This window comes from Colias croceus, chromosome 5 (assembly GCF_905220415.1).
Source record: "Colias croceus chromosome 5, ilColCroc2.1".
Classification (NCBI taxonomy): Eukaryota; Metazoa; Arthropoda; class Insecta; order Lepidoptera; family Pieridae; genus Colias; species Colias croceus.
This window is the reverse complement of record NC_059541.1, coordinates 9,047,306-9,065,256: the sequence shown is the minus strand read 5'-3', so window position 1 is coordinate 9,065,256 and position 17,951 is coordinate 9,047,306. Positions and strand designations below refer to the sequence as shown.

General features: G+C 35.3%; 1 protein-coding gene across 3 annotated transcripts; it reads right to left on the bottom strand.

Moving 5' to 3' along the window:
• Positions 1–337: 337 nt before the first annotated feature.
• LOC123691703 (uncharacterized protein PFB0765w-like) lies at positions 338–9,589 on the bottom strand. Of its 3 annotated transcripts, none has more exons than XR_006751443.1 (7): positions 9,144–9,589; positions 2,549–4,032; positions 2,253–2,464; positions 1,985–2,179; positions 1,389–1,805; positions 934–1,163; positions 338–566 (listed from the first exon to the last, which is right to left on the bottom strand). XR_006751443.1 is itself a non-coding variant. In XM_045636227.1 (6 exons), exons 1-6 carry the CDS (start codon positions 9,334–9,336, stop codon positions 1,061–1,063), a joined length of 2,604 nt encoding a protein of 867 aa, XP_045492183.1. In that variant the 5' UTR covers positions 9,337–9,589; the 3' UTR covers positions 338–1,060. The 3 variants fall into 3 exon arrangements, 1 of the variants encoding a protein (XP_045492183.1); XR_006751442.1 differs by having other exon boundaries at positions 939–1,163; XM_045636227.1 differs by having other exon boundaries at positions 338–1,163.
• Positions 9,590–17,951: the final 8,362 nt, after the last annotated feature.

The window sequence follows — 17,951 nt, the reverse complement described above, 5'->3', positions numbered from 1 at the left end:
CCATATTTTCAAATGAATGTTAGATACCTATTTCTATCTCGCCCACAGTTACTATTCTGTCACGATGTGTACCTTATTGTGTCTAGTCATTATGTGATCTCTTTTTTTTTAAGAATTCTATAAATAAATATATCGAATTTCATTCCAGAATATACGTATTTTTGTCTAAATGTGTATCAATGTGAAGGAATATTAATTGGTATTTTCTTTTACAATATCTGAATAAAGTATCTGTTTTTCACGAGTTCTTTTATTTCATACCCAATTACACCTCACGGGCAAAGGATCAAATTACTTAGCTAAGAAATAAAACAACAGTTTACAATAATTTATATCGTTTATTTTTAAAACTTTTTACATTATGTACATTTTTATGTTTAATATTTTGTATAATTATTAATAATATATAATTAATAATATTATAAATTAAATAACACAATCACATCAGTTTTACCATTCGGTGCGCGTCGAACACTGTACGGCCAGTCCTGAGTCTTAATCACTACAAAACCACTATTTAAAACTTACCACAGCCAGAGAAAGGCGACCCGCGCATGCCTCGCCAACTAGAAATTGCATAAATAATGAATAAAATAAAAATAAAAATATAAAATGGTTTAATAGATACTTTAAAAGGGTAGAAACTAGAATCATTGAAATTATTTTGATGCAATTGAGAAAATACGAGTGATGACGCATGTTTTTAAAATGCAAGGCAAAATGTGAATAATAATATATATTTGCAAGTTAATATCTACCTATACGTTAATAAGAAAATTATTTACATTTTACCATATCTTGCTATAACAAATGCCCCATTCCAGTGATACAAAATACGAAAAGCATTAAACCACATCTAAAATCGCAACACGAAAAACAAATCGATTGAGACTCCCAATAGCATGCATGTAGCATAAACAAATCGATTAATACTTTACACTCGAACGAAGGATCCGTCGACGGTTGAAGTTGGCACAATTTACAGGGAAAGGGGAGTATGTGTGTGTCTTTTGTGTTTTTTTCTGTGGCGTAGCGAGTGTCTGTGTGATTTTGTGTAATGTCATTGAGTCTGTGATTGTAAATGTAGGAATTTGCAGTCGGTGTCCTTGCAAGTGCCGCCAACTTCGAACGGGCACAGGAATGCGTTCGGATCTTCCTTCCAACTGAAAAATAACCATTTTAGAAAAGTTAGGTGCAAGCGCGCGCGTGTGGACAGTTTCAATGCATACTTACATCGCCGCTCCCGTACGCGATGTTCGTACGCATATGCCATCCACTTTACGATCATTCATTGAGTTCCTTACATTTTTAGAACGCCTATGACATTGAAATTATTAAATTCGCCAAAAAACCTCAAAATAATTGCAATGTATGACACAAATACTTACTCTGTCCGTCCCAGAGCATCTAACGGAGATATGTAGTCTTTGACTTCACATTCATGCTTATTTCTATCCTCATCCATTTTCCTTCCGCTAACAATCGAATTATTCATATCACTAAATTCACCGATATGGTCTTCAGTCTTTTGGAAATCTACAGTTCTCTCTTTGGTCGGCGTTTTTGCTTTAACTACTTTTTTATTGCTACTGACATCGATTTCAACTGACAATCGTGGATTATTAATTGTAGACGTATCCTTATTTAAATCATTTATTACACTAACTTTTACTGATTTCAGTAAATTGGGGTTTTTATGTTCCTTAACTAATGGTTCATTTTCTTTCTGTTTTTTCGTGCTATTAATTACTTTATTATTGGTATTGGAAGGCGGATGGGGTGTGGAATGTTTAAGTGTAGTTGAGCTGAAAATACAGAAATAAATATCAGTAGTATACTTGACAAATGATTTTGAACCTATACTCAAACATAATACTCTAGTCAGCAACAGTAAAAAGTAACTATATTAAATTACGAAATAACTCTGTATAAATTAGTGATAAATAAATGATGAAATTCAGTAAATAATTGAACACAACCAAACCTCTTCAAAAGCATTTGATGCTGCAGTCTTATTTTCGATAATCCATTCTGCACATTTCTTTGTTGTTTCTTATTAAGGGTGATTGCCGTTGTAATATTTCTCAGTTCATTGGAAACTATTTTATATCTCTGAGACAACTTTGTTGCTTCCTCTTTTAGTTTTAACATTTTAGCTGATTCCTCGGCAATCATTTTTCTGAAACGAAAAATACGCGGCTCAAATAATGTTTAAAATAAATAGACTTACGTAAAAATTATCTTTTCCCCACCTTGATGAAGCAATCTTTTCTTCTAATTTCTTAGCATTCACTTCCATTGTATTTACTGAATTATTTCTAGGTTTTAGTGTTTCCTTACTACTAGGCTTATTTAAATTATTCAAAGAGAGCTGTCGCGCCTGTTTCAATTTTTCTAATTCAGCCATTCTTTTCACTAAGTTTTTATATTCAATTTGTTCTGATTTTGGTAAATGGTTCATTGCCTGGAAGATAAAGGAAGAATTTAATACAATATTATCCTGAAATAAAAAGAATATATTATAGATATAATTAGAGTCCTTTCCAACCTTGGGAACAAATTTCTGAGTTGGTTTTGGTGGAGCTTGAGGTTGAACAACATCTGGTAAAGCATTTTTCTCGACTTCCATTCTAGTAGATTTCAAAAACTGGTCAAGTTTTTGCTGAAATTCTGTTTGCTCTGCCAATTTCATGTGCATTTTTGTCAAATTTTTCGTAGCTTCATGTTCACCTTCAGAGTCTGAATCACCAAGCGTTATAATAAATTTCTTATCTTCTGGTATTTTCATTTTTTTCACCACTTCTGTTCTTGGTTTAGTTACTTCTCTAGCAACTTCAACTTCAGTATTAGTTAATGTATTTATATCTACTAGATTAGGAAGGTTTTTACTTAAAGATGTCAATAATTTTGCTCTTAATAAATCTTCATCTTCCTCCAATTCATCCTCTTTGGCTACTTTAACTGAACCTGTACACTGTTTTAAGTTCTTAACATCAAATTCATTAAAAATATTATTATTATCACAGCCATCTTTACTCTTTTCATCGCCATCCGAACCAATCTCCATATCAACATTCTCAACATCTGTATTATTTTCGGTATCATTCCTATCATTAGCACAATTTTCAAAAAAGTCATCTTCCATAATTGAATGTTGGGACAACCGTTTCTGCAATTTTTGTTTCTTTTTCATCTCTATTGCTTTTTTCAACAATGCTGACCTTAAGCAAATCATTCTCAACTCAGCAGTGTCACTATCTTCGTCTTCTGAATCTGGTTTATTGGCAACAATGTTTTGTACATCAGGAAGAGCTAATTTTAATTTGGAAGATTTTGTTTTCAAAGCATGCTGCCTCAATGACTCTAAATCTTCATCAGTACTTGCGCCACTATCATTAGGTTGTAAATCTTTCTTCTGTTCTACAATTCCCGCATCAACAGTATCATGTGAGTCTTCACCAACATTTTCAATAATTTTTATATCATCATCTGTATCTATAAGATCATTTAATACATTTGGATTTTCAATAGCATTATTCTCGGTGGAATCACTATTCAAAGAAATAATGTCTGCGTTGGCTTTTAAACTAGTTTTATGGGCTGGTTTGGTATTTGGACCTGTGAGTATTATTGGATTTTTAATAATAAAAGAATCTGCAGTTTTCGTCTGATTGGCATTAAGCATTTTGGCGAGTCTGTCTTTTAAAGAACTACTTGTGTCTACTTTATTTTTATTAAGAGTGACAGCATCAGCTAATTTTCGCCTTTTATTCTTGTATTCATCATCCTCTGAATCTTCACTGGTTTCACTCACCACTTTCATTGGTAGAACCTTTTTACTGCGAGCATATTTTTTTCTGTTATTTTTTAAAGGCTCAATTTCTTTTGGTTGTTCCTTTGACTTTTTAGTTTTTTTTAGGTATTTTTCAGTTCGAGTAACTCGGTACACTTCTTGTGTATTAGAATCATTTTTATCATCTGATACTTTTGTGAACTCTTGCCAAAATGAAGGTTTTGTTTTATTTGGTTTACCTAAAATTGTTATTTGGGATCTTTTATTATTCATGAGATTTTACACAGTAACAAATTAAAAGTTGGGCAACTGATATTCTTTTTTAAAATGCAAGATTCTTATCTACACAAATATAGTCTGAATGTTAAATTTATTTGTCCACTATTTAAATACAACTAACAAAACAATCTTTTATTAAACAAAAATTATTTTAATGACAACACACTTGTTTATTTATTCATTAACTATACATAATACAAGCAGTAGGGAGATAGATAAACATTAGAAATGAATAATTTATAAATGGCATATCTATAATGACACTGAATAATATTTTGTGATTTAAAAACAATTGGATTTGTTTCTATATATAATACTTCAATCATATTAATGGAAGTATGTATTTTACTATTATTTAAGGTAGGTTTAATCTAAGAAATTCTTAAGAGTCTTAAGAGTAGATAAGGACACCATGATTATCAATAATTTTACAATTTTAATTATGTACAAATATGTGCAAAAATTCTTACAAATATCACTTGATTTACCATTTTTAACAAGGAACTGGCAGTAACTTTTGAACAGAAAGATACAATAAAGATATGTACATAGTTTATCAGGCCGAGTAATCAATCTGTATTCAATTTTTTTTTTTGTAGCTTAATTTGTTCTTAAAAAATTGCACTGATTCAGTAGTGTAGCTGTGCAATCAAGGGCCATGGGGAAAATAACAAAACAGGGCCTCTTGACATTCAAAGAGAAAAAAAACTCCATGAGGGACTAATTAAGTCTTGATAAGTTGATATTGTCTGTTAGTATATTTTTAGTCCTGAGGTACTTTTTTTTACCTACTCTACACCTTTTTTACTTAAATGTGTATCCAAAGATTAACTAATCCTACTATTATAAATGTGAAAGTTAGTGAGGATGTGTGTGTGTGTGTGTGTTTGTTACTCTTTCACGCAAATACTACTGAACCGATTACTATGAAATTTAGCAAACATATAGAGGGTAACTTGGATAAACACATAGGATAGGTTTTATCTGGGAAATCCCACAGGAACAGGAACTATGCGTGCTTTTCTTTGAAAGAGTGGGCAAAACCGCGGGTGGAAAGCTAGTCCATAATATAGCCACTAAAACAATAGTACTTAAAACTACAATAATAACCAAAATTTTATTGAATATTTTTATGCACAAAACTAAGGGCGGCCATACACGGACCGCTTCAAGCAGTCAACTGCGCGGTTTGTAGAAACAGCTCGAGCAGTCAACGACCGACTGCTCAGCAGTCCGTATATGTCGCTCAGCTGTTAACTGCTTGAGCCGCCTGTGTACTTGTGTGTTTGCACTTGCTGTGGCTTTCTAGAAGGGACTAAATTTATTTAGAAGATTTTCTAATTTTAAATGGTTATTGGTACAATTTGCCATACGATTGACTGACTAGACTTCATTGAATGACAATATTTATTTGAATCATCAAGTTGTTAAATCTGTAACTTTCAACTAACTGGTTGATTTGAGTGTGTGTGAGTGACTTGTTAAATTAATGTTTGGGCTGGTAATTCACTTGAACTCATTGTCGTCATTTAATAAACGCTAGTCCTTATTCAAATAGCAGACTCAACCAGATGACGGCGACATAACCATCACAACTTTCTTTTATTTTGTTGATATATGTACCTTTTAAAATATTTATTTATATTTAATTATGGTTTGTATAGCACAGCAAGTATGTAAGTATATAGTAAGTAACAATCAACTGCAATTGAATTAAATTATTCATTCTTGTACTTCTTTTATAATTGCAAACAGGGCCGGATCTACCCATGGGCTTTATGGGCTGCAGCCCAGGGCCCCGAGGTTAAAAGGGCCCCCATACCCCGATAAAAAAATAGGCGATAATTTGAAAAAAAAAATCTGTGAAGTCGGTTTTCGAAAAAAAAAATGATGAAAAATCGCATACTTACTTTAATAACTTTTGCTAACATGTAAAAGGATGTTTGGATGTTGATTTTCAACTTATAGAAATTAAATCTTATTTATTGAAACTATTTGGTTATTTAATATATATGCCGTGGCCATATCGTAGATTTGCTCATTTCATGAAATAGTTAATTATTGTTTATTGGCCACATCATGATGTGGTTTGAGCAGATCAATGATAAGAAATCGTTTCTCGATATGGGCAACTAAACGCGCGGTTTTTTCACGAAATGATCAAAATTATTTGATCATACCGTAAAGTAGTTACATTAATCATTGGTAGAGGCGCTGCAAGCGCTGTGTTTTTGTGTGGAGATGGCGGCCGCTGGCGAAAATTTTATTATCCACAGTTAACAACTTCATAATTCGTTTAATTAAAATATGAAGAAAGTTATGACTTTCTTTTGCTATGGCAAAGAATTTACGACGAAGAGGTTCGAGTACTATGGAAACTGCGGATATCTTACATTAAAAAAAATGCGTCTAAAATCCTATAATTATATTTATTTATCCCAGTATATTATTGTAATTGTATCTTTTCTAAAAAGCGATTCGGTTCTGGCACTCGCCGGCCGCTGCCACGGCACGCTCGCTTTGATCGCTCGTCTAGTGCGTTGTTTTAACAAAATCTAACCTAACCTAACCTAACTATTTCCTATTACAAAAACGATTCACTTCTGGCACTCGCCGGCTGCCACCGCGGCACTAACTTGAAAGACAATAAACCAGTTTAATATATATATGAGCAAATCTACGATACGGCCACGACATATTATACATAATTAATAACTAGCTGCGCCCCGCGATTTCACCCACGTGGCTCCAATCCCGTCGGTCTTAGCGTGATGATGATGATGATGATGGCTATCTAACACCGAAAGAATTTTTTAAATCGGACCAGTAGTTCCTGAGACTAGCGCGTTCAAACAAACATACAAACTCTTCAGCTTTATAATATTAACAATAATATACTAGCTGTGCCCCGCGGTTTTATCCGCAGTGCTCCTGTTGGTCTTAGCGTATATTATAAAGAAATACGAGGAAAAAAACAGCGCATTTTCAAATTGACACTGACACAAAAAAAAAATGAAAAATGGTCAATCACTGGAAAGATCTTGGCTTACATATTCAACCAGCGTTGGCGCTCTTTTTTGTTAACTATGAAAACGTTTTTCTACAACCTCTTCTCAATATACCTACGTGTGGATTTTCTGATTGGAAACACATAGGAACTTGTTTAGAAAGCCACGAAAATTCTAATGAACATAAGAAATCAATGTTAATGTGGTAAACACGAAAAGAAAACAAGTTTGTTTTTGGCAAGTAGCTTGAGGAGCAAATAACAAAAGAAACAGAATATTATCACAATATTCTAAAACGGGTAATTGCAGTGGTAAAATTTTTGAGTATACGGGGCTTAGCATTTAGATTAGAGGTTCCGAGGAAGTATTTGGTTCTCCACACAATGGTAATTTTATGGGGTCTCTTGAGCTATTGGCAGAGTTCGATCGCTTCATTTTCAACATATTGAACAACTGGAGCTGCGACCAAAAAAAATAATATCGTATTTATCTAAAACCATTATCAGGAAATTATTGACGTTATGGGTCGCCAGCTACTTAAAAAAATAATAAGTCAAATAAAAAACGATGATACAAAATACTATTCAATTGTAATGGATTCTACTCCAGATTTGTCTCATAACGACCAACTCGCTAGCTCGATTCAGTGATAATGAGATTAAGAAAGTCGATTTCCGGAAAGAGGCACAAAATTTATTCAATTAAATGGCGAAATCCGAGACTGCAATTTTGATTATTTTTTGGGAAGAAGTTTTGGAGAGATTTCATTTAGTTAATAAAAAAATACAAAGCCCTGAATTAGACATTTGTGAGGGCAACAAGTTAATTGTGTCGTTAAAAGACTTTGTGAACAACAAACGTCACCAATCAGATCAGAAGCTAAAGGAATACGAAGAGAAAGCTAAAAAATTAAGTACTTGTATGGCAATAGATAATAATGAAATAAACAAGAGACGCATTACTCCAAAATTTTAAGATAAGTCTACAGGTGAATTCGCAGTATACGGTGCAGAAAGATTTAAAAGGGACACGTTAAACTTTGCTTTGGATAAGCTGATTATGGATTTAAATAAAAAGAGCCAAGTCTATCAGATATAAAGCAAAAAATTCAAATTTTTAATGGATTTGTGACAAAAACATCGTTAAAATAGATTTGGAAAGTGCACGTCACATTATTGATCACTATCCGATGACGTAGACGAGCATTTAGTAAATGAGTGCATTCAATAAAAATCACACCATTTTAAAGATTTTTTTAAATCACTAACTGTGCAGGACGCTCCTTCTCCAAGATGTCATATGTAGAAAATAAATATAGGACAACAATGGCGAATGATCGGCTAAATAATTTATCACTTCTTTCCATAAATAATTGTGATCTAACAAAAGACTTGCAATGTGATGACCAAATAAAAAAAATTGTAGCACAAAAATGGAGAAAGGTTGATTTCTAATTTACTAAGCTAAATTATTATTTAAATAACATAACTATCTCATACATAATCTGACAGATTCTTTTACTAATCCATATTTACTAATATTATAAATGCGAATGTAACTCTGTCTGTCTGCCTGTTACTCAATCACGCCGTAACTACTGAACTAATTTGCATGAAATTTGGTATACAGATAGTTTGATACCCGAGAAAGGACATAGGATAGGTTTTATTCCGGAAATCCCACGGGAACGGGAACTATGCGGGTTTTTCTTTGACTGCGCGGGCGATGCCGCGGGTGGAAAGCTTGTTTATAATAAATTAATAACATAAGGTATTGTATTATTTTTTTACTATCTCTATATTATGTATAAAAAAATTTGTGTCACTTTGTTTGTCTGCGATAGACTCCTCAACTAATGAAACGATTTAAAATAAAATTTGATTATGTTAAAATAACAAAATTGCGAAAGTAAGTATGAAACTTATATGAACATTTCCAAAAAAAAGGCCCCTGGGTAGTTTCAGCCCAGGGCCCCAAGAGTTCACGGTCCGGCTCTGATTGCAAATATCATAATATGAGTACTTCACAGGCTTGAATGATTTAAAATACTAATCCGTACTAACCTGTGCCCAGAGATGTTCTTTTAGCCTCCTTTCTTTCAAGGACATTGTTGTAGTTTTCCAGAATTTCTAACCTTTGTCGCAATAAAAACTCTTCCTCTGACGAAATATCTGATAGATCATCGAGCTCATCTACAATTTCACCCTCTTCCCTTTCAGACTCCATATTTTCGTGCTGCATTTCTACACAAGCCATGGCTAATACCTATAAAACACTTTCACCTTTTGTCAGTCAGCAAATATGACACTGGAAACAAGTTCCTTTAGAACATGGTTTGTAACTGAAATAAATGTTTGTCAGTAATAAATAAAACGCTTTGGTAACTCATGCTTTATGTTCAACATGGTATAAAAGTTAAGAAATAACGAATAATTAATATGAGCTTTGAACAAACGTAAAATAAGAAAACGTTAAGAGATCCAATGAAAATTGCAATAAAAATGTCAGATTGTGCAATGTGACCATAGATTATGCAAATGTGACATTTCATTTGTCAAAGACTATAGACAGTGCACAGATCTAACCTGTGAGACAGTGAGATGTCTACGAAAAAATGTGTCGTTTTTTTCGCTGCTTTGTTGTGTCTGAGAAAACACGTGTCTCAGAGATTGTTTTTGTTTTTTATTATCTTATTATTTTTTTAGTGATACCAAACTTTTTGTTGTGTTTGTGCTGTTTGGGTAAGCAATAGAAAACTAATTTTCCTTTTGCAATATGGGTCCTGACCCTCCGGATCTTAATAAACCACCGGATTTACAGAGTGAAATGATGGAAGCAGAGTCTACGGGCCACAAAAGGCTCCGTTCCGATCACTCCTCTAAAGACTCTGACATTTTACCCTCCAAACGCCATATCCCTGATCACGACTATACTATCCCAGCCTCCCAAACTACGTATATATTGACCCAATTCTTTTGAATCCCCCATCCTACACTGGCGAAGAGAGTGGACCATACATAGTATATGTGTCTCGTACTCAGGAAGACCCTTCGGCTGGACTGAGTATAAGACCCATTAAATTCGGTTCGTTCTTGTATAAACACCGTGTCCAGAATATAACTAAAGATGGTGTCAGACAGAGGCGGCTCGCCCTAAGGAGCGCTGGTGCAGTGAACTCCCATAAATAATTATAATAAAATCATACTCCTTAATTTCATTATTAATATTAATTATTACTATTTAAAATCAATCGTAATCGTAAAAAACGACTGGCAATACCAATGAATATATCCATCATTCCATCATTCCATACACCTGTAGTTATAATACTGTATTATATAACGCGCGTAGCGGAGCGCTGACGATTGCGCTCCAATGAAAAAATATTTAGTACATTTTCTAATACGAAATCCAATAGGAGTGAAAGAGATAGTTTTGTCAGAGTCCTGCGCGTGAAACAGAAGATTTTCTATGAAAAAATAGCAAAATTCGGAGCGCCGCTCCCGCAAACGTTGCCGGTTCGTTTTTACCGCGCGCCACAAGACAGCGATTGCGCGCGAGGTTGCCACTCAAACTATATAAACAAACACTCTAGTCAACTTGCACGCGCGCGAATGTACCTATATTCGGGAATTTTCTTATTAAAATCATAAGATACGTGTTGACTGTTGAAATAGCCTGTAGTTATCAGTATTACTTGTGAGTGTTAAAATGGACAATTATAATGTGGCGTTCATTAAAAAGTGTGTTAAAACGTTACAAATTCGACTTGAATTGAAAGCTAAGGGACCGCCACGGCCTGGACTTGACCTTACGCAAAAATGTACGACAAAAACGAAAACATATACGCGTGTGTATATATCCGAATAATATGTGAAAACACCGTGGTTGTGTGGTTGTGATGAACATGAAAGCAACAAAATATTTTGTTTTCCGTGTCTTTTATTTGAAGCGGGCGCGGCCGGCGGAGGTGAGAGTGCTTGGACTGAAACGGGCGTTGACGACTTAGCTCATCTTTCAATCAAGATGAAAAAACATTCACAATCTCGGTAGGTACCATGTGTTGAATGAACTGCAATTGGCGTCTATCGAATGACAAGACATTCGTAAAGCATTAGATTCCGCGTACCGAAAGTCAATACGCGAGTTCAATGACCGTGTCGATAAAAACCACAATAAAAACAGACATATTTTACGAAGGTTAATAGATTGTGACAAGTTATAGATATTATTGCACACCAAAAAGAAATACGTACCTATGCATTTCCTTTATAAGTAATTTTTTAATTAAACCATGTAGGTATTTTCAGTGTTTTATTTCAAGTGAACACCCATAAAATTTTGTCACGAGCCGCCTCTGGTGTCAGACCTATAGGCCGTAATAAAATATCGGTACAATTTACTTCAGCAGCAGATGCAAACAATTTTCTTAATTTTTCAAGTTTAAAGGAAGCGAAATTTCAAGCCACTATTCCCTTGTTCCATATAACCCGTATGGGCATCGTCAAGGGTGTCCCTACTGAATGGTCAATGGAGGAATTTGTAAGTTACATAGACTTTCCAGGAGGACGTGGTAAGGTTTTAAAGGCGAGGCGTTTAAATAAAAAGCAGAAAATTGATGGAGTGACATCTTGGACACCGTCCCAAACTGTAGTTCTTACCTTTCAGGGGCAAACTATGCCCAATAAAATATACTGTTTATACACTGCCATGCCGGTTGAGGTTTATCAATTTCCGACTATCCAGTGTTTTAAGTGCTGTCGGTTCGGCCACGTTCGCGAACAGTGTCGTTCCAAAGAACGCTGTTATCGGTGCACTCAAATGCATTCAGGTGATAGCTGCCCCAAAAAAGAAGTAGAGGCGTCCTGCCTCTACTGCACTGGTAACCACTTCGCAACTGATAAAAGCTGCCCAGAGCAGGGTCGTCAAAAAGCGATTAAATTGTTGATGGCGACTGAAGGTGTCTCGTTTGAAGAGGCATCTAAATTGATTCCATCTTCGCGCAAAACATTTGCAGAAAACGTTAAGACCCATCCATCCACCATCCACACAGTAACCCCTGAATCTCACCTCACATTATCAAGCCAATCTATACCTACGGTTTCTTACAAAAAAACTGTAATGAGACCTCCACGCCCCAGGGCTACTCTGGGAACCACTTATAATACAAGCGCTCATAACGCCATTGTTCGCGACGTTCCATCTTCCCTCCCCAATGGGTGCGCTTTAATTAATAATAATACCACCTCATCCTCGGCCCCTTCGCGCAATGAAAAACTTTTAGATTTGTGTCTATCATTTATTGAAAGTTTAATAAATGAATACCCCGAAAAATTACCGTCCAACGTTGCCTTAAGATTCTCCCGCTTTTCTTCCATACTTTCAAACCATGGATCTGGTGTTCCTCCAGTGGAATGCACAGAGTATTCGTCGCAAAAAACATGATCTGATAGAGTTAATTGCCTTGCATAAACCTGTTGTGGCTGCCATCGCGGAGACATGGTTAATTCCTGGTTCCCATTATTGGGTTCCGGGATTTTCTTGTTTGCGGGATGACAGGGATGACGGTTATGCTGGAAGTGCTCTACTTGTAAACCGATCGATCCCATTCACCCAGATTCCTCTTCCGTCGCATGGGCGGTATTTCAACGCCGTCGCAGTGCGAGTCTTTGATATCTCCTTTTTATCTGTTTATATACCTCATCCTCATTCCAGTATCATCCCTGACCTATCGTTAATTATTTCTTCTCTCCCCCCTCCCGTGATAGTTATGGGAGACTTCAATGGCCACCATACTTCATGGGGATCTTATATGTGTGATACCTTTGGACGACTTTTAGTGGACCTCTTTGATGATCTAAATTTATGTGTAATCAATGATTGTGCCCCTACTAGAAGAGTTTCCCCCATGCAAAATCCTAGAACTGTAGTCGACTTGAGTATTTGTTCATCTATACTAGCCTCCTCCCTTTCCTGCCGCACCCTTCCCTCTACGTATGGTAGTGATCATTTCCCAATTCTCCTTTCCTGTTCCCGTTCTGTTCATATCCCCTCCTCTTCTTTTCCTCCCTTACTTAAATATAAATTAGAAAGCGCTGATTGGGACTCTTTTGCACTCAATCTTGATTCTAAGGTAGCTAGTCTGCCAGAAATTCTTCGACAGAATTGTATGCTCTCATATAATTCCTTTGTTTCCTGTCTCCATTCTGCTGCTTCTGCAACCCTGCCTGTAAAGCGAACCCCCTCATCCTCTCCCAGAAAAATATCCCCTCCCTGGTGGGATCATGAATGTTCTGAGGTGATTACTGAGCGAAAGGTTGCCGAAGACAGATACAATTCTGATATGAGTTTCGAAAATTTTATTATTTACAAACGAAATGCTGCTCATGCGAAACGATTTCTTTCCAAAAAAAAGAAACGAGGTTGGATACGATTCTGCGAGAGTTTATCACCTACTACACCACCATCCATTGTATGGAAGAATATTCGTAGATTCCGTGGTTCCCTTTCCTATGTCAACCCGTCTTCCAATAATCCTGATATTTGGCTCAATGATTTTATAAATAAATTAGCCCCCCCTTTTGTCCCTTCTGCGGATCTTATTCTCGTACCTCCGTTTGATTTTATATGTAATAACAATGTTAATGAAATAGATAGCCCGTTTTCTAGCCAAGAGCTGGATACCGTGCTTGAAGGCCTAAAAGATTCGTCCCCAGGGCTAGATGGCATCCCCTATTCATTTTTAAGTAGATCTAATAGTTCAGCAAAGTCATATTTCCTCAATTTGATTAATTTATTTTATGAAACCGGTTCTACCCCTGACTCCTGGAAATCCCAACTCATCATCCCGATTTTAAAACCTGGTAAAGACCCTATTGATCCTAATTCTTACAGACCTATTGCACTTTCTTCCACATTAGCCAAAGTTATGGAACATTTAATAAAAAACCGTCTGGAGTGGTACGTTGAGAGAAATAATCTCCTTGCACGCTCTCAATTTGGGTTTAGGAAAGGCATGAGTGTTTTAGATAGCCTCAATACCCTTACCACTGACATACGCTTGGCCTTTCAGCAAAAAGGATTCTTGGTGGGTGTGTTCTTGGATATTGTATCAGCGTATGATAACGTCCATCTTCCGGTACTCAGACATAAGCTGTCACAGATGAGTATCCCTGCGAGGATGATACGTTTTATCATGAATCTATTAACGATTAGATATATTCATGTGCGCGGCTCTTCTTCAAGTAGAATTACATTTAAGGGCCTTCCCCAAGGATCAGTATTGAGCCCAATCCTTTATTCAATCTACACGAATGATTTAGAAAATACTGTTACTCCTTTTGGCGAAATCTTACAGTATGCGGACGATATTGCATTGTATGCTTCATCTGGCAATATGGATGATGTCGTTGAACGCCTTAATAGTGCAGTATCCAACTTAGAAATTTGGATGAATGACCATGGTCTGTCTTTATCGCCAGCTAAAAGTAATGTTGTAGTATTCACCAAAAAACGTTCTTTTTCTCCCCCTGTGGTGATTCTTGACAGTTTAATAATTCCTGTGGTCAGTAAGGTAAAATTTTTGGGTGTTGTGTTGGATCAAAAATTAAGTGGTATTGCACACATTGACTACATTGTACAAAAGTGCGAGAAAAATGTTAATGTGCTACGTTCGCTCGCCGGTGTGTGGTGGGGTTCCCATCCATATTGCCAGAAACTCGTTTATAATGCAATAATCCGGAGCCACTTAGATTATGCATCTTTTATTTTTGAGCCTTGTAGTAAATCTTCATTGATAAAACTAGATAAGATTCAATATAAGTGTTTACGCCTCATTCTTGGTGCGATGAAATCGTCTCCAGTTAGCGCTCTCCAAGTAGAATCTGTGGATCCACCGCTGTTTCTTCGCCGACAGTATTTAGCCGATAAATACTTTTTTAAAATAACGCAGTTCCCTTCACATCCTCTCCTTAACAAGCTCCAGAATCTATTACATTCTCTCACTTCTAGTACTTTACGTTCGCCATCTGATTTCCCTTGTATCCTTAAAAGCCTTATTAAGTTTTATCGCCTTCCAGACCCTTCTTTTCAACTTAATAATCACCCTTTATATTTAACAAATTACAATGCTCTAGTTTTTAAGCCTTCCATTATTTTAAATTGCGGTATAATTAAAAGTTCCCCTGACGCAAATATGTCTCTCAATAGGCTCATTTCATCTCGTTGGCACGATTACAATTACTTCTATACTAACGCCTCTAAATCTTCAAATTGGCTACCAGTTGGACTAGCTGTGTGGCATGCAAACTCTAAAACAATTCTACAATATAAATGCCCTCCCCTTTCTTCTGTCTTCACTGGCGAGGCAACAGCTATTTTAGAAGCCATCAACTTCATCTACTCTCATAATCTTAAAAAGTCTATCATCTTTACCGATTCTCTAAGTTGCCTTCAATCAATATCTTCGAATCCATTCCGTTCAAAATCTAATTTTCCAGTTATTCTTCAAATAAGGTCTTCTCTTTTTAGCTGCTATGAAAAAAACCTCAACGTCTTATTAGTTTATATTTCAAGCCATTCGGGTATTACTGGTAATGAGAAAGCCGACTCCTTAGCAAAAGCAGCTATGTATTGCGGTACCCTAGAACATTACTTAAACTATTCATACGATCTCCTCCCCCTTGCTAAGTCTCGCCTGGAAAGTATGTGGAACTCTCTGTGGAATAGATCAAACAAGGCTAAATATTTTAGAGATATACAACCCACGGTTCCCTGCAAGCCGTGGTTTTCCAAATTTAAAAATATTAATAAATCTACAGTGTCAACCATTTGTCGTCTCCGACTAGGTCATGCTTCCACCCCAGTGCACCTAGCAAAAATTCATGCTCGTGATAACTCCTTATGCGAATGTGGCTTAGACGAAGGTAACAATGACCATATTTTTTTTGAGTGCCCTAAGCGAAATTCCTCACTTTTAGATCAACTTCCCCCTGATGTTCCCCGTCCCACTAATTTTAAATGTTTGCTGTGTTTGGTTCCCTCCTCATTTGTTAACGTTTTATCCAAATTTATCCAAGTCAATAACCTTAAATTTTAATGCTTTGCTTTTGTATTTGTCCTGTTTGGTTATCCAGGTAAGACTGATCCCGCACTTGAACTGCTCAATCTCTTCCGTGATTTTTCCTCAGCACAGAGTATCAAGTTGCTACATTATAACCGTAGTCATTGAAATTAAAGACCAATTTTGATCTGTGCATGCATGACACTGGACACTGGCAGAATCCGTCTCTACTGGGATCGGGAAGGCCATAAACAAAAAAAGAAGAAGAAGAAGAAGAAAAAATGTGTCGATGTTCGATATGAATTATGATCGTTAACAAATCGTTAACTTTTCATAATTTTGATTCTAGCTAGTATCTTCGAAGAGTGTTCTATTATTTCACCTTATATTATTGTAGTGGCCCAGCCGCACACGTTCGGTTGCTGAGTTACATTACAGCACAATATTTAAAGTTGTATTGTTTTATTGTAGTCTTAACTCATAGAAACTTTACATACAAATAGAGAAAACACTCGCTCTTGTGTGTACACTGTACAGTGTAGTCTTAGATCTACTAAAAGGTATTTTTTTTATAAAATATTATAGGTAGGTGTTGAAAAACGAACTGTGTAGATAAGTGTCCTGCTGTGGTCGTCTTTGATTTACTCTTTAATAAAGTCCTTTCCTGTTTCCACCTAAGATGGTTTCTGTGACACATCGATTTTTGACACGTGTAGAGATGTCTATACTGAAATCGTATCAATTGTTTCCGATAATCGATAATATTTTATATGGAAATCGATTTGAATAAAGTACCAAAATTAGTTTTTTCGGCATTTCGCCAACAATTTTTCAACGATCCATTTCATGTACACAAATAGGCATGACGACAGTATCCATAAATGATCGTTTTAGTGTTTTTAAGGGAAAATGTATAATAAATAAATTCAATATAGTGACTTAAAAATCTTAAAAACACTAAGATTAATGAGATTATCAATAAAATAAAACATTGAAATTCTGCAGTTGGCCATTTTGACTAAAACACGCGTGACGTCACGCTTAAGTAAACAACTCACGTCAGATGTATTTTGTTGTTATGAATATGTTGAGAATACGCATTTTTATTTATTTTCTGTTGTTTCACGTATGCTTTATCGACTCAGAATATAATTTCGAATTCACGAATACGTGTTCCGGGGTTCTCCGCGCCAACTTTATACAATCATTTCTTATTATTTTCTCGCTTAAAATAATTACTAACACATTTTTGAGCATTATTTTAATATGGATTCACAATGCAATACTGCACACCACTTATAAACTTTGAAATTAGTTTCTATAATACATATTAAATCAATATTTTTTAAATTTTCTTCGCAATGCATACAAATAATTACGTATTTACTAAAGAGTGACGTCACGCTTACGCCATGACACCTCCGAGCTGTTTTGGCACAGTTGATAAATATTTTTTGAAAAATGGCTTTTATCTTCGTTAAATTTAAATATATTACCGAAATATAGGGTTTTTCTTGTATAGTAAACGTATACGTACACATTATGGAAGAGGATTTCAAAATCATTCGTCATGCCTATTGCGTAGGTAATATATTTATGTGTTATTTTATTTTATTTTTCATTATATTAAAATAAACAATACTGTTTTTTATTTATAAGCTTAAGTTGTTTCATTTTTAAATTTTTGGTATGCCGCCATAAAATAAAAATATTATGCACTAAAATTATTTTTTCATTTTAAACATAAAATACGTAATTGGAACACGACGAAGTGTCACAGGAATGATCCTACGTGAAAAGGACTATAATA

Bases quoted from the DNA above. Each gene is read 5' to 3' on its own strand.
- LOC123691703 (XM_045636227.1), bottom strand. From the start codon at position 9,336: ATGGCTTGTGTAGAAATGCAGCACGAAAATATGGAGTCTGAAAGGGAA. The intron at 4,033-9,143 runs GTTAGTACGGAT...TAACAATTTTAG, and splicing joins AAGAACATCTCTGGGCACAG to GTAAACCAAATAAAACAAAA. The intron at 2,465-2,548 runs GTTGGAAAGGAC...TTTATCTTCCAG, and splicing joins CTCAGAAATTTGTTCCCAAG to GCAATGAACCATTTACCAAA.